The following is a 24448-nucleotide window of genomic DNA, read 5'->3' as shown; positions in this document are numbered from 1 at the left end:
CGTCTTGGTGCCAGATACCACAGCACACCTTCAGAGGTCTAGTGGAGTCCATGCCTCGACGGGTCATGGCTGTTTTGGCGGCAAAAGGGGGACCTACACAATATTAGGCAGGTGGTCATAATGTTATGGCTGATCGGTGTATATATATTATACATATTATACATACATACATATATATATATATATATATATATATATATATATATATATATATATATATATATATATATATATTATTAATCGCACCGGATGGGAAAAAAAAAAAAAGTTAATTATTGTTTGAATCCTATTTCGCAAAAGAACTTGAAACTACAGATTTACCTCTCAGAAGCCAGAGTCTCGGACGCTGATTACTAAACAGCTGCCCTGCTTTTCAGCCACAGATTTCCACGTTTCTGCGCAGATCTGCAGAATCCCTCCTCTCCCATTGGTGGAGCCGGGCAGATCCGCGCAGAACTGCTAAAATCTGCGCGACACGAACGCGACCATTGTTTCCAAATGCTCATGCGCAGCAACAGCTACAGCAACAGGCATTTGCGATAAGAGGCACAGGCTCGCAGACTCTGTTCCCAGCAGCTTGCAGCCACCTGTCGGCGCGCCTATCCCGAAGAGCAGCCCCACACCCCAAGAATAAGTACCAAAACATGGATAAACATCAGGAGAACATCTACGAAACCGTCCCAGCAGGAGAGGAGAGAGAATACGACACTCCGGATGACAGCTATGCCCCCCACAGGCACGTCCACTTCGAGAACCAGCCGGCGGTGTACGAGAACCCCGCGGACGGCACGGATGCGGATTCAGCCGTGAATCCAATCTACGAGGCCATCGAGGTCAATGCGCCCCCGTCCCCCCCCCGGTCCCCCGAGTACATGGACGTGGGACTCACTCCGGACGGGGACGGGTCTCCCCCGCTTCAGAGACGTGTGAGAGAAGAAGACCACGACGCGTCCTCCTCCAGCTCGTCCCACCGCCAGGAGGAGGAGGAGGAGGAGGAGAGGGAGTCTTGGGAGAAAAGCCGGAGTGAAGACGCCGGGTCCCAACATGGAGAAGATGAGCAAGAGTCGATGTACGTGAATGGAAATGCATCTGGCAGCGTGTCCTCTTCGGAGCAAGGCGACCTCCATGAGGACATGTCCAGCCCCACAGAGGTGGAGGAGGACAACGCGGATGACGGGATGCTCATGGCGTATCGCCTGCCCACCAGCAAGCCCAAGAGCCCCGAGGAGGAGATCAGCTCCAACAACCTATACGGAGTGGTCAACAATAATGCCGGAGAGGACGACAACTTGGACCCCGACCGAGCGGACATCTCTCTCTTCGTAAAGGTGAGGACGAGTCTGGACAGGTGAGGGGAGTGGGGTTTGTCTTCGGGACGGGTGTCACGTTTTGTGTATGTCTTCACATGAATCCTACATCAGTAAGGGTTGGAAAACTAAACCATTCTAGTGGAATAAGTCTATTAAGTGGACTTTGTTTTACCTTAACTTATCTAAATCTTCACTGAAGAAAAATATGAAAAGACTGTGCAGGTAAAACACTTTTAAGACACTTACGAACAACCCTTTCGATCTAAGCGAATAAAAAGAATAGGAACCAGAATATATTCAAGCTGATCCATTCACACACGTATGTAGGGTGTATATGCACGCATTCATATGCAAGTCTTATCACTAGGGGTTCAGTAATTGTAGCAGTGTTTGACATACAACGTGTTGTTGTTAACACAACTTTATTGGTGCAATAGAGACCCGTTGTGGTAAATCATGCTAAAGGTTTTGCAGTTGTTTGTAATTATTAACAAATATCAGTCATAGTTCAGAGAGCAGTGGGCAGAAATCACAGAGCCGTAAAAACTACACAATGCAGGTTAAAAAAAATTATGGCATCAAAGATATAATGCCCAAGGTAGTAAATTTTCATGAACAATGAGAATATGCATAAACACATTTCTTGGATTGCTAAATGCACATTATGCAGTAAAGACTTTCTCATCTGGTCAGTCATATTCTCACAAACATTTCTGCTAGATGTGTGTGTGTGTGTGTGTGTGTGTGTGTGTTCAAGAGCTATGTATATGAACTCCCAGACTGGTGTACAGTGTTTTGGAGAGTGTGCACCACTATTGTGCCCTGCTTTACCTGGCAGCCTCATTTGAAACTCAACCAGCACATTCTTGGTTAAATTCCTGTTTGCTTTTCTGTGTCAATTAATGATTTCTCAAGAAATGCCTGCTTGATTCATGGACTACTATCAATCAAACAAGCAAGAATGGTCAATTGTTTTCCTCTACTGTCTTAACTTCTCTTGTATTCACCCTCACCCCCAAAGTAGTGAAATTTATAAAGAATGCTTTGTGACCAGTACATGCAGTCTTGATTTCTAGACACAAGAAGTCATATTGCTCTATACACAGTTATTCAAGCAAGTGCTGTGTGCTTTACTTCCAAGGTCACACTGGCATAGTAGCCAACCTTATTCATGTTATAAAATGTTTATCAGCTACTGATTAGGTCTAACAGAGACCGAGATAAACACAATGATAAAACAGCCAACGGAGAGGACAAGTACAGGAAAAGTACAGGGGACAAATATATTGAGTCATTTTTAAGATATGTTACATTTCAATTCGCATTGATGTTCATGAAAGAACATTAGTGGCCGGGGTTAGAAGCAGGTGTGCCAGGAGCAGTGGAAATCTGAACCATCCCCTTTCCCAACAGCCACATATAATTCCTGTGTTATTTAGGGCATATAAGAGACTTGCCCATTCCATTCCACATCACAAAAACAACCACGACGAGATAAAACCAGTCTGAGAAGATGAGTGACGTTACACTGACTGACAAAACAGATTCTGTGTCCCACTGAAGAGCAATGAGCTGTACTGCAGTGTGATGCACTTTCCGCACATAGTGTGTTTTTCTGGACTGCAGGAGAGAATCTCTGTGCCTTGGGTGGATACCTCAAGGGCCCTCCTGTTGCTGACAGCTGTTACATGATAAAAAAAAAGTAATCATACAAGATCTGTAGAAATCGGTGTGACAAATGTGTATTCCTTCCCTAAGGTGCCGTTGAAACATCATACTAGGATTGTACTCAAATGAAAAGCTGAAAAGGAAAGGCTCCAACACTAGGAACTAGCTGAAAAAGTGAAGCATCAGTAAACATGTTGCCATTTGTCTCTGCAAAGGTTGTGTTGTAGCATATTTAAGAGTTCTGTCACAGAGGCTTCGGTCTCTTTAGACCTGCAGTGTTAAAAGGCATTTTTTTGTTTTTTTGCTAGCCCCCAGTTTGTCTCTATCAACAGAATTAATGATGGGCTGTGGAAGCTTGGTAAACATTAAACAAAGTATATAACACAGTCCAGAGTGCAAGGGAAAGTACATAGTGGATGTTAGATAGCTTTATGGTCAAACTCTTTACTCTGACTCAGGTTGTTATCATGGTCATGAGTTAGTACCCAAGCTGGGGACCAGAAGGAGAATTGATAGGATTTTTTTTCTGGGATTGCAGCTGGGGGACTAATCTGCTTAAACTGGTCTGTTTTAAAAGAAAGTGTGTAGACCAGCATTTTCCCACCAGTATGACGTTGTTCATTTTTGCGACCACAACACGACAAGGTTAAGCCACCTTTGAACAAGAACTTGTCACCATAACGAGAAACGCACTGGGTTGTTAGAAATTGCGGAGGTTGAAAACAATATAGTTGCAGCAATTCTGAGTGTTATTGATGAACCAACAGGTTGGCGTATGTAATGCTAACTTTTGTCACACGTTATAAGTTATGTACCAATAAATCATACAAAATATATTATCTCTATACAGGCAAACGTGTTACCCCCTCGTTTGCTTTGAAACAGTGTATCAGTCAGTGTGCTGCTGTTCGTGTACAAACATGCTCAGTTCGTAACTCTGACTGATGTAACTCTAACTTAATTACTTAACTTAATTGCAGTGCAACATGTATTACTCAAAGTGCAGCTTAAATGCAAGTGTTAGACCATCCCTGTCTGTATTCCAAATTAGACTTGTACTTGGGGAACTTTTTCCTAACATATTCATTTCATACAGGTATGACAATTAGCATAAGTCCTAAATAACATTTTGCTTCTTGAGACTGCTTTTACACTGATCTTACAGAACTTTCAATTGTGTTTGGTACATTCACTGTCCAGCATCACAGTGAAGCGTTTTATAGAAAATATTTCAATATTTTCTATGAAAACAGCTATATCATCAATTTCAGACAAAGCTTATATTTAAGTTCCAGATCTGTCATTTGAAAGAAAAAATCGTGTGAAAGCTTTTGCTGAACGTGTCAGAACTTCAGCCAGTTTCAGCCTGCACCATTCTCCTTTTATCTAATTGATTAATTGATTCCTCCACTCTGCAATAGCATTCTTTTTACAATAAATGGCCTGACTGTTGTAACACAAGACACACATCTGATTATGAAAAGTGGGCTACATTTAGATGTGCAAAGGTACAATCTAGATTAGAAGAATGTCAAAACGTATTTATGCTTAGTTAAGTGGAAAGTGTTGGCTTCATTGTCTCGGTGGCAAGACTGTGAAAAGTTGAGGAAAATAACGACCTGTGTCTTCAAATAAACATAACTAAAATACATTTTTAATACAGTAATGAAAATGCAACTATATATTTAAGAGCTAGAATATATAGTGTCCAGAATAAGAGATAAAACAGAAGATTTAAAAATATAACTTACTGCTCACATCAGAGTAAGGTGTGCTGGAGATTATTAAAACAGGCTGTTTTTTATTAGTCTCATACATTTTCAGGAGCAGTGATAAAAGGTTCAATGAATGAAGTTTTTGTCCCTTCACCCTTTCAATACCATCCTCTAAAGGACACGTATGAATGGTTTTATTTATTTTTATATTTTTATTATGACAAAGCTAAAACTATTTTCTAGTCATTCCTGTTTTTTTTTTTTTAAACATCACCAGGGGAAAGTGGTATCAAATCTGGAGACTCTACAAGAGAAGCTACATTTGTATTTATCTAAATCCATGAATATATGAAATATTTATTGTCATATCTTATATTTCACTATGATATCAACCTGTGGATGTTGAGGGTCTTCTGCACTGACCATAATCCAATGGAGGCCATTTTGTATAATGTAAAATATATAGAAGAGTTTTTATATAGTTACAGTTAAAGTTAGGGATACATACAATTCCCGTTGAAACTGAAATAGAAGGTTTTAAACAGGAAAGCAATCTCTTATAAAATAATGTGGTTTCTACTTTTTGTTTTTTTCCTGCCCCGATTCACTGTCTGGGTGCTGGCTAGGTTTGTCGGACTCAATGACAGCCACACATTGAAGTTTCCATTTTCAGTCTGCAGTTAGCGGGAGACAGGCCTATTCGGTTACAGCGCAGATTTATCTGTTGCAGTCATGCAGTTGGTTCACAGTACTTTTCTGTTACAGGATAACAGAGTATTATGTTTCCATAGAAACCCTTTTACCTGCTGACAATGGAGTGTGCCATTTTCAAAAAGTGGAAATTGTCTTTCTGTAATAGCAGTCTGTTTTCTAATGGATATTATGGAAAATTGCTCTGTGAGATGAAACAAAGATGACTTGAACAGCTTTTAAGAAAGTCCTGGTCAATGTAGTTGCAGATGACATTGGCAATGACACTCATGATTATAGCTGGTTTTAACACTTAGTAATATTATTTTCTTCTGAAATGAACATGCAACTAGACATAACATATAATATTGTTCCTCTGCATTACTGGTGCTCTGCATTGTAAAGTGTACCAGATTATTTCACTAGGATTTCAATATTGCCTCCCTCTGATTATCATACTTATCATGATACCAAATAACCAGCAGGTAGTTGCATGAAATGAGAAATGGGACCAGTTTGAATACTTCTGCTTGCTTTGCTTATAATAAGGGAATAATACAACATATGAAAACAACATTTTAAAGACCGTTTCTATAAATATATACTTCCTATGTTGTCAAATATTTTGCTTTGTCAATGACTGTATATCACAGTGCCTAAATCAGAAAAGAAAAAACAAAGGTTTGTGGGTTGATTGTGAAGAGGCCGATGTGAGTGAATCAGCCAAGTGTTTTTGAATATTGTATGAAGACAGTATTTTATTGTGCAGTTTTCTTCAGATCATTGTTAAGTATAATGGGAGTTTGGGGATTTAGGCCTAAATACCTTACACAAGAGATGCAGGTTTGAAAAGTGACTGACAGGCTTATCGAATCTGATGCAGGAACTCTCACCTGTGGATTATTTCCATGGCAACAAATTCATCAACAGACTATTTATTGTTGTCCTATTCAGTTGTTACAGTCATGTAACTAGCATGCAATCAAAGTTGTCCCTTTTCCCTGCAGTCTAGATTAATTAATTCAGCACAGCAATACTGCAAGGTTTTGAAATTCTGGAAATTCCAATTTAAAGTAAAAAATACTGCACCATGCTAACATGAAAAATGTTTCAACGCAATATACAGTATCTCATGAGCCACCCTCTTAATTCAGAACTTTCTTTTATTTTCTTGATTGTATCTAACTATACTTGTAAATATATATTTGATGCCTCAATGTTATAAACCTTAAAATGCATTAATGATATTCCTGTGTCTGCATTGTATTTAGTTTTTTCAACCTACTTTCAAGCATGAAGAATATATAAATAACAGAATATTATACCTGGAGGGTCAGTGTAGGGTAGGCAAGTGTGTTGGTGTTTTATGGGAGATATGCCTTCCAATTTCTCTGTGTTAAAGTGGCTCATCCACTGCACACCACAAAATGGAGATAACATTGTCATCTAATTTAGCCTACGTCTCTTTCAAAGCTGTCAGAGTGTGCTGTCCCATGTCAGTAGCATAGCAACATGCTTACAGCCAATAAACTGCCATTTCCTTGCCTATTATTGTAAGTGGCCTCCTTTCTTTTGATCTGCTTGGGTCTGACAGCTTTGTTAGTGTATAGAGCGGGCAAATAAAGTAATTGATCTGTCAGGGACAATAAGCATTTTGCCAAAACCCGAAAAACTAAGCATACAATAATATGAATATTTTCTTTATTATTTGTATTGTTCTTGCTCTTGCCCTATTGATGTGTTAATGCGAAGTAATATAAATAAGTACAAAAATAATGTGTTGTATTAGAAACCAAATGTAAAAGATATTCAGAAGTTTCCCTTACAACACTTTGGCTATCCCTTATGAGACAATGGCTGACACATTGAGTTTTCTGTATTATGGTACAATGGTCAAATTTGGAAATAATTGTTCTACGTTAAGCCAGAGTTTATTCAAAGACATCCCACCACCATATTAATTTGCATATGGCATGCAGTCTGAGAAGGAGAAATGCTTCAGTAAAGCAAACCTGAGCAGCAGCACAGATGACTGGCTGTTCATTTATTTCTTTGTGGTTCATATAAAGAGCAAACATTGCACCCAGTAGACCCAGTACTCAGAGGTTTATTACTAAGTGAACCCTTTCAAATTTTACACAAAACAATGCTGCTGGATGACTGAAAAAGCATTTCCAGCCTTTTAATTTGTGTGTGTGATATGTATTTTTCTAGAAAGACTTTTGAAAGGCTTTAGACTAGAGTGCTGTTTGTAAAGGGTATAAAAACTTCATTGATTAGTTTGCTGAGTGAATTTGTTTTGCACTGATTTGCTGTTAAAGCAAATTTGTATGTGTTGCTTTTGAAGCACATTAGCAACCATGAGTGTAACACTAGCCATGTCACTGAAGTGGAAAACGCAGCTGATGCCTTTGTTACAATCTACAAGAAAACCACAGACAACAAACGGATATGTAAAATGCAAAACAAAGCAGAATTTCTGTTTATTTGCATCTCAATTTGTCACAAACATAAAGGGTTTCATTATAAAATATAACTTTTGTTTGTAACTTGTCTGCTCTTTTATTTATCAGAATATTTATTTTTAAATGGAAACTGTACTTCATGTTGAAAATTACACACACACACAAAATAGAAAAATGTGCTACCCTCCCAAGCAAGACTCATAACCTGCAGAAAAAGTGGGACTCGTTTATAGTTTAATCCAGTGAAAACTGAACTAACCAGAATAAACATCACATTACTTATTCAATATGTGTTAAGTCTGGAACACGTGAAGCTTTAGTGTCATAATAGCAGTTGGTCACAATAATTGAGAAAAAGCTACATGCTAAAAAGCAGGAAATAATTTACTGCAAAATGTATTCACATGTTACAGGGAGCTCTTAGAATCCTTCTCCTTTCACAATAGTGCAGTGTACTTGAAAAAGAAAACAAAAAGAGATTAGCTTTTGATACCTCTAGGTTAAAGACATAGTTAAATACTGAATCTTTTTATGAAGACAATTCAATCAGTAAGTTCTGTTGTTTGCAGGCGGTTAGTTCCTTCCACAATCCCCTCCTGCAGTACACACACAATACCACTAGAAGGCTCTGCTCTCTTGTGTCTAGTGGCATCCCTAGCCCCAGAATGAATGTGCTGAGTGATGGGCATAGTTTAGTGTTTTCTGGATATAGCTGGAAAATGTTGCCGTTGTGTACAGCAGCACAGATCACAGTCTGCACAAGCATGGATATGTGCTGAATGGCTCTTTCTCATTGATAATCCAGTATCCCATGACCAGTTAGATGTTCACATTCATTCTAAAACACCAGATTTCTTGATTTAAAATAGTTTGATCAAAAAAGGCGTGGACTATAATTCTTTCATATTTGTGTTTTTTTGGTGACAGCAAATTAAAGTAGCTTCTGAATTACCATGGCAGTACAGAAGTTAACAGGAGTTAGCGTCCCTCCCAGAGGGATTACTGCAATTACTGATGAGGACTCTGAGCTGGCCGGGTGTGTGGGGGCAAAGTCTCCGAATGGCAACCTCTGATTGGGCATGCCATCGGTACTGATGGAGCTAAAAATAGAGTTCATATATAAGTGTAGAGCAGCTCACGGGCTCCTGGAATGGCATGGACCTGCAGGACAGCGTGGAGTTTGGTACTCCAGCAGCTATGTGCCTTTCATAAACAGACTATCTCAGAAACTCGACACTTTAAGTGTTGCCAAGAGTTCCAGCAATAACAAATACAACCCCACATGAAAGTGTTTTGGGACGTGAACATACTCAGGCATGGATGCCAGGGTTGCTAAAAATATGTCTGAAAACAGGAAAATTAATTACAGTAAATTAAACAAATTCTGAGAGGAATCCATTGTTTTTTCCAATGGGGGTTGGGGGGGAGGCAGAGAGAGAGTGATTCAAGTATTGATATTGTCACAAATCATAGGTATACACTGTAAAATGATCATAATTGATTTATTATATTTTTGTAAACCTAAGTAAGGGAATTATACATTCACTTAGCAGAGCAGTGTTAAGAGTATGTCCTATATGAAGATAAACAGATTAAAGTATAATTTGATTTGTTCAACCCAAAGGAAGTACACTAAAGGTACAATTAAAGCATTTATCATTAAGTTTATACAACTCAGATTAATGCATCTGCTATCAGGATTTAATTTAAAAAAAACAGACAGTAGTAAAGACTAGAACTTCAATATTCCATGATTAAGAAAGATGGTAAAAATAATCTTTAAGTAGCTACTAAAATACATTATTATTAAATAATAAGTAGAATTGAAATACGTAGTATACAGCAACAATAAAACTCAGGCAGATATCACTGACCCCTCTCTGCTTACCAGTTCATTTTCTGGCTGTATCTTCACTGGTGTAAAAGTTGTATATGAAAAACAGCAGTGAAGTGAAATATCAGTAACACTTAAGCAGTTGTGAAATCTCATGCTGGCAATATAATCAGGCATGCAGTAGTTCGTTATGCATGTGCACTTTTAGTGTTTATAGCCAGGGACCAAGCAAAAACTAAACAAAAAAAATGAAAAACATAAACCAACTCTGAAACTGATGCCAATGATAAAACCAAAGCTCCATGCAAGTCATCAATTATTCACAAGGGAATCTTCCTCTTGTGTCCTGCGCTCTGAGGCCTATCGAGTGAAACATGCCTGAGCTTTCCAGGCCTGTGCTGCTGAACAATCATTAATAATGAACCCAGCTCATTCTTTCACATGCAGTCTCAGAGCTGGAAAACTGCACTGCGCCATCCTGACACTGAACTGCAACTGCTCCAAAGCACCCTGTCAGCCAAGCCTTGTTCATTTTTTTTATGAGCAGATATTGGTGTATTTACTTTCATTTCCTGCTAATATGGAGCACAGGCAGGAGAAATAGCTGGTGTGCTTGGTAATATTTGTTGCAGTTGTTATGGTGACAGCATTGAACAAGACCCATGTGCTAGTGCTGGATTAAAGCGGTTTGACCAAAATGATCCCAGTAAGGGATAGGTTAGTTTATGTGGTACTCTTACATGCTGCACTTGTGGAATTAAGTCCACAGAGGGGAATGTATAGGTATTTATACGGGTGGACAAGTGTTCTGATATTGACGGTTTCAAGCAATGCGAACAGGGTTATTACTATAAATATTTCTGGATATCCTATGGTTTGAATAGTAAACATCCCAGTAAGTACACACAAGTACTAAAGGGCTAAGCAGATGGGTAACCTGTGTGTGTTTGAAGAATGATTAGTTTACAGTGTCACTCAGAAGGGTTCTGTACTATGGGCTATGGACTTCTGCACTTTTACTTTTGGGCATACCATGTGTACACATGTTTTAAATCTCTAGATTAAAAGTTGATAAAAAGTTGATGTTTCTCATACTTTTATTCTTTCTAATTTATATATCTCCATAATTCATATATGGTTACCATTTTCTGTTCATTGCTGTGACATTTCTTCACAATTGCAGCAGTTGACCATTGGCCAAAGGTCAGGGTGTGGGCTACAGGTCCAAATTGGGCTTTATTGCCCTCTGCTGACAGGACGAGACCTCCTGTTCTTGTAAATGATGTCAGTGTCAGAGAGGGGAAGAGAATTCTAGAAGCTCTAAATTTAGAGTGGACTCACTGGAATGCCCCAGTCGCCCCCACCTCCTCCCTGAGCTTTCCCATCTCTCCCACTGCATTACAGGAGCCGTTTACAACACCTGCAGTGTCCTATTATGTCATAAACAGAGACCACTGCAAATTTTTCTTAAATCAGAATCTCTACATGTATGGCAGCCATTCCATTCCATTCATATTTTTATTTGGAATTTCAGAGAAATGTTCTCAGTAGTTTATAGAATAAAACAAAATTGTTCATTTTACCCAAACACATACCTATAAATAGTAAAACCAGAGAAACTGATAATTTTGCAGTGGTCTCCATTTTTTCTAGAGCTGTATATTACTTCCTGCATGCCTCACTATGTACTGCGTTCTGCATAGTGCCACAGTCACTCTGACATGCTGGCTGGACCCATGTGACTTGGACACCATATGAAAAACATGCATGAGTCTTTCAAAAAATGTTTTTGCAATGTCAGTGAGCTATTTTTTGTAGAATGTAAATAAGAGCCTTTGGAGTGATGATAGAAATGTTGTCAGTGCTGGTAAAATCATATGCGAGTTCTATGACTCATAACTATACACGAAGATCCCCTTCGACAGTGCCAGGAGTCTATTCTAGTGCTACAGATGAATTTTAGAAAAAGTATTGTGCATCAGCAATGGTATATAACTTACGTAAAACTTTGAATTATATTTTAGTAATAAAAATGGAATTGTAGTTTTGTAATAAATAATTCTTATTGTCACGATTTTAAATCACAATTGCTGTGATAAACTGCATTAAATAAAGTTGCTGAATGTTGAATAGTCAGGAGATGGTTCTATTATTGTCTTGTTTGCTTTTGGAAAACTCAATTGTCAGGTGAATGTAATGGGCAGTTATGTCAGGGCTATGTGAGAAAAAACAAACCAGATGGTCTCTTTAAATGTTTAACTGCATGTTATATAGTTGTGAAAGCTGGGCTATAGTTCAGTGTAGTAGTAGAGGATAAGATATATATGGTACATGTTTATGATGAGTAAACTTTGCTATATTATGCTGTTGTAAAAGACCGAAATTGCAGTAAGATGGACATGTGTGATACAGATCAGAGAAATATGGGAATGAAAATAAACATACCCACAGTCAAACAGTACAGACATACAGTATGTCTACTGAAAAAGTAGTGTTAGTCTGTTTTAAACTCCCACATCATTATTGCTGTTTTCATAAATCAGGGGCAGTTTGTTAATTTTGAATATTTACACATATTTACATAGCCTTTTACAAATAACAATAATGTAAAAATAATGGCCAAAGATTATGCAAGAGATATAGAAAAAAATTGCAAAAGATATTCTGATTCAAACAAAACATCAACACGGGATTGTAAAATGCAACTAAATGCACATAAGCTTATATTTATCTACTCAAACATTACATCTTTTTCCCTAAGAAGAAACGTAGCAATCAGATTCTTCTGAAGAGACATGGCAAGGATGGAAAGTGGTAAGAGGAAAGCGAAGAGGTGTTTTCACTTGATGCTTGAAGGCATGGCTCCTCCCTCTGTTACAGCCAGCCCTCCACCTATCTTTACTCCCAGCTATTTTTGGCTTCATTCTGACAGTGAGCGCTGTTAGCACTGACAGCTGGGCACAAGGTAAAAACAAAACAACACTGCACAGACACTTGTTGCTCTTTTCAGGACTGTTAGAGCGGGCAATTAGTAAGAAAATCTATAAATTAAGAAACAGGGTGAAGCAGTGAAGAAGACAGACAGGTATCACACAGGTGCGGGCAAGTACAAGGTAACTCAGCAGCAGTGGGAGAATGTAATTACAGGACTGTGACTCTCTGAAGACACTTGAGGAATATCCTTTATATTTCCTGGGTTTTTGAAAGGAAGGTTAAAATGACAGACTCCACTTCTTCCAATGGAGAAGACAAGGATCCTGATATTGAGCTGTTTGTCAAGGTAAGAAGGGCAGTATTTGTTCTGCTGTCACCTCACATGTCGCAGCTTCTAATTGTAAATATTTCAAGAAGTGTTTTTTGGGGCAATGCAAGATTTCCAGACTGGGCTTAATTCTCAGCATGTGTTCTGCTATGCTTATTCATTATTTGGATGTTGTTTTAGAAAGATGGGAAAGTCAGCTGAAAGTGTGTCCAGCTGCTTAAGCTTTCCAGAGTTTTATTTTTATACAATCTGGAAACGCACGTGAGTGGAGTTCTGGTTTGCAGAGATGATGACAGAATTTTGCTGTTTAAAAAGGATAGGGTGGCACAGTTTGTGAGGTCAGATTTAGAGAGGTGAAAGGCTTTCATGTGACACACTCGTGTACCTCTCTGGAGTAGCTGGCACAAGCACCTCCTGCTGTGTCAGTCTGGGGAACTCTGTTGGAGCTGACAGCACAGGACTTTAAACCCTTGGACAGAGCCACAGTCCTCCCTGCTTTAGCTATCTTTAACATCTGTTATTAATTGTATGCCATGGTAACACAGTGACATTTCCTCTGAAGAAGGCCTGGCTGAGGAAACCTTTACTATTTGTGGTTACTTCGAAATTACACTGACAGACGTGCAAGTAACATAAGTAGCTGTGCTCACAGGCATGTCTAAACAATACATTTATCTTTAGGTGCTTGACTTCTGAATGGTGTAACTGTTATAATGCAGTGGTTGTAAAGCTGTAGCACACTATGATGTTGTGATAATGCTGTATGAAACTATGTTTTCTTGGGTGAGGCAATTTGCAGTTATGATTGATAAGAAAAGGTATGGTCCATGGCTTCTGAATATTCATTAATTCAGCAGTATGCCTGTACTGTGTGTGTATTGTGTACTGGGTTTCCCCCCAGTGTTTTCTGTTGTTGACTCTTGCTGTCTTGCTATACATTCTGTTTAACATATAAAAGTCATGAACAAGTTTGTTCAAAGTCTTTCCTGATGTTGGTAAAGTATTGTACTTCATGCATAACCAGGCTGCTGTGTGCTGAGGTGAATGCACTAGAGTTCGTGTTGTGCTTGTCAGCTGGGTCAGTGCTGAGCTTGTTAAATAGAAATACATGTGCTACTGAAATATACTGGATATTTCATAACCTGGTCAGAAGGCTTCATGACAGAGAGCAAAGACTCAGGGCTGATCAGTACATTATCTTGACAAGTTTTGTTCCAGGTCCTATCCCTGTATGATCATTCTCATTGCACACTGAAGAAGCACTGTGTCTTCTATGTTACTTGTCAGATTTGTGCCACCTCTGCCTTTCAGGGAGAGCAGAGATGAGATTCAACTCCAGTTTAACCTTTAACTGCAGACACCTCTCTGTAATTGCACAGCTGGCTTGGTTCAGTATTACATTTTCCTGATGGTTGTGTTAGCTAATGCATCAAAAGAAGAATTTGCATCCCCAGCAAGTGACTCAAAGCCTGAGCTTCATACATTGATTTTCATATAGTAAGGAAGAATTGGGATATGTAAAACAGGTGTTTCTGTACTGTAGTGTAAATGTAGTGTATTTGCAAAATCACACAGACTGCAGTGAGTAATATTCAATCAGCCTTTTTAGATTAGATTGTGTTCTGCATGCCATATAAAAGATGCAGCTGTCATCCACATGTTTGAAATGTAATTGCATTAACTATGCTGAAATTGAGTGATAAGATTTGAGTTGCTAGGTGAGTGACAACAAACAGCAAATGGAACTGTAGTTTAAAATGAAGCTACATGTATTTGTGCAGGATTATCTGAATAAACACAGCGTAACATTCTGAACTTGTATGACATTGGTTTTTTAGAAATATTAAACGTCATCCTGACCAGTCAAAAGTATATCTTAGTCTTTAGGTTTAGTCAGAAGGAGCAGATCAGAACACACAATACATCACTGCACAATAATCCTCTGCCTGTTACTGTGTCACTGTGACAGCAGACAGTTATCACCAAAGTGTCTCTTCTTCCAGGATTGAAACCAGGCTCACATTAAGTATATTAGGATTGATGTTCAACAGATATCTTAGCCCATTAATATAAACACACGTCTCTAGTAAATCTCACATTGAGTACAGTATTACAGTATGTTTTGCACAGTATTAAAGTACAGCATGCACAATAAGTGTTATTGAATTTAAATGTAGGGGTTCCAGTTTATGGCATACATTCCTACCTAAACTGAATGTCTGCCATGCAAATCAATTAGATTCACAGTGAAATGGACGTCCATCAGTTTAGGAAAAGAAGAACTGATTTTACTGTTCTAACATTAAGCAGATTGCAAAAGGGTCCTTTTGAATACATACATAAGGTATCCCCTCAGTTGTGTCCTTATTTTATATTTGTCAGTTTTAACAATAGATATCTCAAGATGTATATATAGGCTATTTGAATGTAGCAATAGCTAATATATAATTTGAGATTTTGTGTCATGATCAGATTGTGTTTTAGTTAAGAGTAATGGTGTATAGAACAGATGGAAATTAAGGCTGAATGCTGCATTAAAAATTACATATATAGTGAGCAGATTTGTTTAAATATTTTGTTGTTAATATGTCAAACAAACAATAGCACATCTATAAGTAATGTATATTTATTGTGAAGGTAAATCACTAAGTTAACATTTTAATTATTATATTGTTCACTTAATGACTAATTATTTGAAGCACTTTACCTCTGCAGCTATGGAACCTAATCGGTCTTGTAAAAATGAAATTATGCAATTATGTTGATATCTGTGTCAACTAGTGATATGGGGGTGTTGTTCAGGTCAGGTTTATGGCATCCTCACACAGTTATGAGCTCACATGGTAATCATGAGAGAGCTCTGACTGTTAATTTTGCTTTGAAATAGTTGAGGTTCAATGTAAAATATGCCACTTGGTGTATTAATGAAAGGGGGCCTCAGAGACAGAAAACCAAAGCAAAACAGAAAACAAGTTGTTTCATACGAGGCTTAAATCCTTTGACCATTTTGCTTGGTAGTCCTATTTTTTATACTGTATGCCTTATTGTCTGAGCTCAGACCGATGCTTAAAGACAGTCTACTCAACATTTGATATTCACTATTTTCATACTACGAGTCTGTGACTTGTGCTCATATTGAAATGATGGAGAGCTGGATGAAATAACAATAACATTCCTTTTTTCTCATCCTCTTACCACATTGTCAATTTATCCTCTACACAGTGACAAATGATGAACCTAATTCATAGCTCCTGTTGTGTTATTGTGTAAAGTGATGCTTTACAATAATTACAAATGCATGAAGCTGAAAAGCTTATCTTTTGGAACAATAAAAATGTATATATTTTTTGAATCAGTGTGTGTTCTGTGGTTAATGTATGAAGTTGGTGAGGTACACTTACTGACTTGCATCAGGAGAGATATTTGTTCTGTGTCTTTCCAAAGGGAATTTAAAGTAGGTAGTGTGTGTGCTAATACTTGTATGTCAAGTTTTGTTTTCTTTTTCAGAATGGTCAGGTAGTTCAGTTAAAATACCTAAAAGAGGCCTAAAAAGGTGGTTTAAATACGTACATGTAGTGCATGTGTTCCACTTTAAATGCAGAAATTTACAACACTTCACAAAGCTAAAGGAGAAATGAAACTGAGCAGTTCATAGTGATAACTGGACAGTATTTGTATCTGACAAGTTCTGGTAAAAATGTCCCTTTTCTATATGTGTCCTCCCAGTACAAGTTAATGATCTTACACTGATAATGACTCCCGTTTGATCCTGTGTTTTATGAAGAACAGTAATGGGCAATCTCTGTATTCAGCAGATAATTGCTGATCAGTGCTGTCCTTGTGGATTCTTAACAGGGATCAAGGTCTAAGGGGTGGGCTGTGGGGCTGACAGTGCAGGGTGTGTGCTGGCTGTATATCATTAATGTGATTCGGAGTCATGCTTTTTTAACACCGCACGTCCCCACTGTTGATAAGCACACTTTCCTTTTCCAAAGGGCTGTTGATCGTCAGGATCTGCATTGCTGATGACCTAACAGTGGCATCTTACCATTCAGAAAAGATACCCACAATAAAATGGCAACACAGGGAAGCTGTGTTGATCTGCCAGGAATAAACACCCTAGAGGTCTATATGAAATGAATGACAGCTCAAACCTTTGTCTTTTATGGAGTGACAGACAAATTCAGTTAAATTACCTGAACTCCATACAGTTTTCTCCAGGCTGAATCAGTGTTCAACACACTCACTCTGAAAAGATACAAATTATAGTTTCAGGAACAATATTTCTAATGTTAATCACATGCAGAGTGTGGATATTTGTGACTGGGAGCACCCAGGAGGCTACATACATTTAAGGAAAAGAAAAATACTTTTAAAGAAACATAACAAAACCACCATCACCTGGGTCTGCATCAGCAAAACAAAGCACTACATTACCTCCTAATGTACTCCTCAACAGCTTCTGAAATGACTCCGTCTAACAGAGCAAAGACTCCTTAAAATAAATATACATCAAAAATATATATTCAGATTGATGAAGACTGTTTTTTTTATAACATTCACACTTGCTGATAATGTTCTGTCCTGTTCGTTTAACAACTGTGAAGTGACCTTGTTTTTCTTCTAGTTGCATCTATGATAAGCGTGCACATGCTCCTGTCAGATCACAGCCAACAGAGAGAGAGAGAGAGAGAGAGAGAGAGAGAGAGAGAGAGAGAGAGACACTGACACATGACTGCTATTGTTGTCATTTTCTAGATCTTGATTGACTATTTATCCTGGGCGCTGTATTGTGTTACCACTGCTTTTTTTCCCTTTCATTCAGTGGATAAACAGAGGGTTTGAAACAAAAACAGATTGGATATCAATTGATGCAAATTATATTGTGTCTTCTTAATCAGTTTATTGTCTCAAGCCATTGTAATCGGTGTATAATACTGGCAGTGTTGTGTGTGCTGATTTCAGTTTAGAGAAGAGTGAGAAAATGCAACAAATTGCCTTATTTGCATTTTTGTCATACATGGTGTTAATAAAGTTATAATACAGGACCTCGCCTACACTGCCTAAATTTAACCTGTGTTTATTAAGGAAAAAGAGCCATTTAACTTCTATGGTCTAAATTTACAATGTGTAATTAGTGTATGTATGGCTGGAGTGACCGTGATCAGCCTACAGAGATTGTTTTACCTTGTTTGTGTTCATCAAGTAGAATACAGAGAAGCACAGAGAATAGGCCGAAAAACTAAAAATCCCTATAAATGTTTATTCATAATTTCCTTAGCATGTAAAAGAGGGAATCCCCAAGTAATCTGATCCTAACATAAAACAGAGTTACATCATGTTGGTCTGGACTGGACTGAAATTCCTTTGTGGCTTGTAATTTAAAAAGTCCCCAATGAAAATACTTGGAAAACTCTTTTGAAACATACAGTCAGAGTTGACTGAGGAGCACTGTGATGCTGAAATATGTTTCAAACAGCGACTATGTGTACCTCAAATGGGTCTTTGGTTCAAAGGAGTTACTGTAATGGTCTTAATTTAAACAGTAACCTTGGGAGGGTCATAGGGCCTTTCCAGTGCTTTCTTTAGGAGATCAAACAGTGCTTCGAGTCTGGACTCTTCAGGGGCTGAAAGGCTCCTATACAGCGCACAGTCTGAAGGCCTAATGGCCCAGGTAATGGAATTTCTATGTATAATTCAGCGGCCCCAGGTATCCAGTAACAGTGTTAACTTTCAGCAGCTGTCTCATGTTAATATTTGAGAACCTGATACCCCCATACAGAGATATGGAAATTTGGCTGAGATTCATTTCCTTGTAATAAAATGGAAGGTGCTGTGCTTCTTAGCTCTGGTAATTTGACATACACAACAAAGGTGTAAAACAGCTGATGTAATGTCAATAATCATAATCGTGATATTATCTTATTGGATCTGAAAGAGGCTTTTTAAGATTAGCAAGGTATTCTAAAGCAATACATATACACTCACCTAAAGGATTATTAGGAACACCATACTAATACTGTGTTTGACCCCCTTTTGCCTTCAGAACTGCCTTAATTCTACGTGGCATTGATTCAACAAGGTGCTGAAAGCATTCTTTAGAAATGTTGGCCCATATTGATAGGATAGCATCTTGCAGTTGATGGAGATTTGTGGGATGCACATCCAGGGCACGAAGCTCCCGTTCCACCACATCCCAAAGATGCTCTATTGGGTTGAGATCTGGTGACTGTGGGGGCCAGTTTAGTACAGTGAACTCATTGTCATGTTCAAGAAACCAATTTGAAATGATTCGACCTTTGTGACATGGTGCATTATCCTGCTGGAAGTAGCCATCAGAGGATGGGTACATGGTGGTCATAAAGGGATGGACATGGTCAGAAACAATGCTCAGGTAGGCCGTGGCATTTAAACGATGCCCAATTGGCACTAAGGGGCCTAAAGTGTGCCAAGAAAACATCCCCCACACCATTACACCACCACCACCAGCCTGCACAGTGGTAACAAGGCATGATGGATCCATGTTCTCATTCTGTTTACGCCAAATTCTGACTCTACCATCTGAATGTCTCAACAGAAATCGAGACTCATCAGACCAGGCAACATTTTTCCAGTCTTCAACTGTCCAATTTTGGTGAGCTTGTGCAAATTGTAGCCTCTTTTTCCTATTTGTAGTGGAGATGAGTGGTACCCGGTTGGGTCTTCTGCTGTTGTAGCCCATCCGCCTCAAGGTTGTACGTGTTGTGGCTTCACAAATGCTTTGCTGCATACCTCGGTTGTAACGAGTGGTTATTTCAGTCAAAGTTGCTCTTCTATCAGCTTGAATCAGTCGGCCCATTCTCCTCTGACCTCTAGCATCAACAAGGCATTTTCGCCCACAGGACTGCCGCATACTGGATGTTTTTCCCTTTTCACACCATTCTTTGTAAACCCTAGAAATGGTTGTGCGTGAAAATCCCAGTAACTGAGCAGATTGTGAAATACTCAGACCGGCCCGTCTGGCACCAACAACCATGCCACGCTCAAAATTGCTTAAATCACCTTTCTTTCCCATTCAGACATTCAGATTGGAGTTCAGGAGATTGTCTTGACCAGGACCATACCCCTAAATGCATTGAAGCAACTGCCATGTGATTGGTTGGTTAGATAATTGCATTAATGAGAAATTGAACAGGTGTTCCTAATAATCCTTTAGGTGAGTGTATATTTTAGGATTGTTTCTGCTTTGTAAAGCAGATCTCTTATCGGGAGATTAACTGAAACGGCATGTACACAACAGAAACATACATTTAAGGTAACAGTCTTTAATGAGACAGTAAACACTCATTTACACCAATTTACAACAATGTATAGAAAGTAACACTGTAAATCTATTATTAAATCTGTAAAATTAAGGTTAATTTCATGATAATTTAATAATAATAATAATAATTCATGAATATTAAAAATATTCTCAGATCATTAATATTTATTTCAGGTTATTGATCAGATTCACGTCCTGTTTACTAGACTGACATATCTGAACAAAAGCTGAAAATATTTGACCTGTTTTTGTCCCAGGTCTGCACTTGACCTGTTCCACATCAACAATTAGAAAGACTTTCCTGTTCTGTATGACACCTTGGCTTGCTTTTGCTGTGTTATCAGCTCAGGGAATTGACCTGTTAACCAAAGCAATTGTTTTAGTGGGTTCTTCTGTAGAGATCAAAGGGCACCCAAGCGTTGTACACCACGTCCTGCCAGAAACACAGCATGGGAGGCAAAGTTTTGGAAACTGCTATTTGTCATGTAAGCACACATTTCTGAAGTTCACAGTCACAGTGCAGTGTGGTGCGGATATGTGAATCACAATTGCCAATAAAGTGAGCAGGTCTGTTGTGTGTATGAGTGATGGGGAGGGAGGAGCTCGAGCTGATGCGTTTGGGAAACACAAAACCAAATGTAGCAGCCTTGTCTTTTTTCACAATTTGAAAGTGATGCTTGTTTTTTTAAGTGGCGTAAACCTGTAGATCACATTGCCCTTTTCACCTTACATTGTAATGCAAGTAGACAGTAACTGTTTTACATGGGCACTTTCCGGTTTAGTTTCTCTTCATTCATTAAAAATAAACTCCTGCATGTGCGATGTACTGTAGGACACTAATTATATATTTGTTTTATTTATTGCATAAGTGTCTTCTATTGTGCAAACCCTAAGCAAATAAAGGTTAATTACAGTGGTAAATATTTATTAATTATTCATCATGTTTTCTGTTTCACACTGTCCATGCTGTAGTCTCTCTGTTGTGTGATGCATCATTAATGGTAGCTTTGCTGTCCTCCTGACATGTCTGCAGTGAGGGACACAGTGGAGTTGTTAAAAGAATGCACTGTTCTTTGTATTCTTCAGGCTGGGAGTGACGGGGAGAGCATCGGGAACTGTCCGTTCTCACAGCGGCTCTTCATGATCCTGTGGCTCAAGGGCGTGGTCTTCAATGTCACCACCGTTGACCTGAAAAGGTAAATCATTGCTTTGCCTGGGTGACCAATTCAGGGCTCCATCCAAAAGGACTTCAGCTATGCGATGTAATGCAGTGTGAATGTATATGGCAGTGTTTTAGCGCTATCCTTATTATTTACAAGCTTAAAGACCTGCAGAAAAAACACACTCTTGATTTGAAACCCTGTTGGATTTCCTCTCCCCTGCCTGATTCCCACTGTTAGGAAACCTGCTGACCTGCACAACCTGGCCCCCGGGACGCATCCGCCCTTCCTGACCTTCAACGGTGAGGTCAAGACTGACATCAACAAGATAGAGGAGTTCCTGGAGGAAGTCTTGGCACCCCCAAAGTATGTAATCCAGCACACTGGCACTGTCAGTCCAGCCTTGGTGCCTGTAGTTACGCACTGCAAGGCGCTCTGTCTGCCCAAACCAAGGGCGTCGCTAGACCCTATTTGTATTTTCTCTCAGCCCCCCTAAAAATAATACGATTATGAAGTAACGGTGCGGTCAAACAGTCCGACAAAACACCATCAGCAAGTGGTGAAACTGGTTTAAGCGGTGGGAGGAATCCCACACGTTCTGTGCAGCCCTGGCCTACGACGAGTCTCTATTCTGGGACTAGCAGGGAATGTATACACTCAAAGGAATAAGCTTAAAAGAACTGCATTTCCAATTGATTTTTTAAAAAACAGGATTATTGAATTACTTCTCAGTCTTCGATTTGGTACTGATACCTGTTTGATTTGATCCTCCCACCTTTACATATAAATATACATATACATATACATAGACGTCAGTGTCACAGCTCCATGATTAAACAGAGAATACCTGTGTAATATGAAAGATTCTACATTTTCATGAATGAACACAAGTGTGCAATACAGTTTGAAGAGCAGGCTATTTGTGGTTTTGTCCTACAGATATCCCAAGCTTGCTGCTAAGCAAAGGGATTCAAACACTGCAGGGAATGATATTTTTGCCAAATTCTCTGCATACATCAAGAACACAAAGCCCGAAGCCAATGCAGGTGAGTCAAAGAAGGTGTGCGTTTCATACCTGCTCACAAGAGCATGTCCTACCTTTCCACTTTGATGATCGCATATTGACAATGCAGTCATCACCAAGTTAGTGTGAACATGCAAATGTCATATACAAATAATATTTACAAGTAAAATGGTAGTGTTGTATCATGTGGTAAAGATATCATATACAGTATTTTTCTATGACATTATTTTTGTTATTATATTTACTTATTTTCCTGATGCAGCATTTTCACAACACTAAATCAGCAATGCCATGTGTATGAATTTGTATATTAAGGTACAACTTTCATTAACAGCAATTCTGCTTCATCCAAATAATTATAAAAAGCTATTCAGTTTTGGATTACACATACTGTCCTACAATTGATTGAAGGATGTCAAATGTGCTTGACTTTGCTGCCATCTTGTGTCCATATAAACAATTGCAGGAGAGGCTAGCTTACTCAGATACTAGCTTTTTTTAAAGGCAATTACTATTTCAAAGTTCAAAAAGGCACTCACCTGAGCTTGACTATCAATTAGGACCAACATGCTTACTCTGTTTTGAGAAATAAGGGAGGTTTTTGCATGACTGTGTAACAGGGCTCAAAGTGTGTCAATGGAACCTGGGATAGTAATTCCATCTAGACTTTGATATATGTTTCAATCCCCTTTTGTCACAGTGGGTTTTTTGCCTTGTTAGATCTGTGATCAGACCCCTGATGAGCTGTGCCTGAGAACAGGGTTGGTTTCTTAGCAGGGCTTTGACACACAAGTTGTATCTGCCTGGCAGAGTGTGTGCTGACAGGGCGCTGTGGGGGTGTCTTGCAGGGCTGGAGAAGGTGCTGGCCAAGGCTCTGTGGAAGCTGGACAATTACTTGAACACTCCTCTGCCTGACGAGATCGACGCTGACAGCGCTGAGGATGAGAAGGCATCGAACCGCAAGTTCCTGGATGGAGACGATCTGACCCTGGCCGACTGCAACCTCCTGCCAAAACTGCACATAGTCAAGGTGAGCACTGACAGTGGTGTACGCTTACAGTGCTGGGGTTTGTATGAAGTACTATGGCACTATACACCTCTGTCTTGCATCCATAGATTACCCAGCCAACAGCAGAACTTCAAGCTAGGCCCATACGAATCTACACACGATTGAAGAACCTCAGTAGAAAAGCCACCCTAACCTTAACAAATCCTACATAACTTTCAGATTCTTTATCCTCAACTGTGAGGCTGAAAACATAATTTGGAATGAAAAGGTAAAAGTATTCTAATTCCCGTTCCCTGTGGATGATTTATTCCAGCCAGGGATTAGGCAGAGGCTGTTCTCCCATCTTTGTAATGTGATGACTTCTGAGATCTTCTGACGTGTTGTTTTTCACAATTTGTCTCACAGATTGTAGCAAAGAAGTACCGTAACTATGAAATCCCCACAGAGATGACAGGAGTGTGGCGATATCTGCAGAACGCCTACACCAGGGACGAGTTCACCAACACCTGCGCAGCCGACAAGGAGATTGAGTTAGCATACATGGATGTGGCAAAGAGGCTGTCAAAGTGAGCGATGAACACTGAGAAGAAACCATGAAAATGGTATCCGTAGAATCTTAATCTTTAAAAACTGGTTGCTGTTGCCATTTTCGTTCCTCGTGGCATGACCATTTATCAGTATCAATATCTGCTTGACTGGGACAAACCTTGTTTCAATAGGCCTAAATCGTCACAGATTTTTTCCCAGAAAAATGTTATAGCCCTCACTTCATATCACCGAAATTCAATTCAATTTTGCTAACCCAAATGTAAACCCTCAGTGTTTCTTTGTGTCTAAGATTTCTCCTGATTTTAATTATCCAGTAGAAAGACAAAGACAAAAACAGCCACCCGAGTGATGATTAAAATACAATGGGTGCCACAATCAATAAATTATTTTTATAAGTTCAACGTGTTCTTATTTAATGGCATCAGCACTGACACCTAACTGCAATGTTTTTAAACTCCA

At 39.0% G+C, this 24448-nt stretch overlaps 1 protein-coding gene across 2 annotated transcripts; it reads left to right on the top strand.

Annotated features, from left to right (window-relative positions):
- Positions 1 to 541: 541 nt before the first annotated feature.
- Positions 542 to 24390, top strand: clic5a (chloride intracellular channel 5a). Of its 2 annotated transcripts, none has more exons than XM_066704394.1 (6): positions 542 to 1328; positions 21334 to 21443; positions 21648 to 21773; positions 22347 to 22453; positions 23280 to 23461; positions 23846 to 24390. In XM_066704394.1, exons 1-6 carry the CDS (start codon positions 645 to 647, stop codon positions 24008 to 24010), a joined length of 1374 nt encoding a protein of 457 aa, XP_066560491.1. In that variant the 5' UTR covers positions 542 to 644; the 3' UTR covers positions 24011 to 24390. The 2 variants fall into 2 exon arrangements, with proteins under 2 accessions (XP_066560491.1, XP_066560500.1); XM_066704403.1 differs by lacking the exon at positions 542 to 1328 and adding an exon at positions 12610 to 12962.
- Positions 24391 to 24448: the final 58 nt, after the last annotated feature.

This window comes from Amia ocellicauda, chromosome 1, assembly GCF_036373705.1.
Source record: "Amia ocellicauda isolate fAmiCal2 chromosome 1, fAmiCal2.hap1, whole genome shotgun sequence".
Lineage (NCBI taxonomy): Eukaryota > Metazoa > Chordata > Actinopteri > Amiiformes > Amiidae > Amia > Amia ocellicauda.
The sequence above is the reverse complement of the archived record's forward strand: the minus strand, read 5'-3'. Positions and strand labels throughout refer to the sequence as shown.

Excerpts from the sequence above, each read along its gene's own strand:
- clic5a (XM_066704394.1), top strand. The coding sequence starts at position 645 with ATGGATAAACATCAGGAGAACATCTACGAAACCGTCCCAGCAGGAGAG. Across the intron at positions 21,774-22,346 it reads GAAGTCTTGGCACCCCCAAA|ATATCCCAAGCTTGCTGCTA; the intron begins GTATGTAATCCA and ends TTTGTCCTACAG. Across the intron at positions 22,454-23,279 it reads AAAGCCCGAAGCCAATGCAG|GGCTGGAGAAGGTGCTGGCC; the intron begins GTGAGTCAAAGA and ends GGTGTCTTGCAG.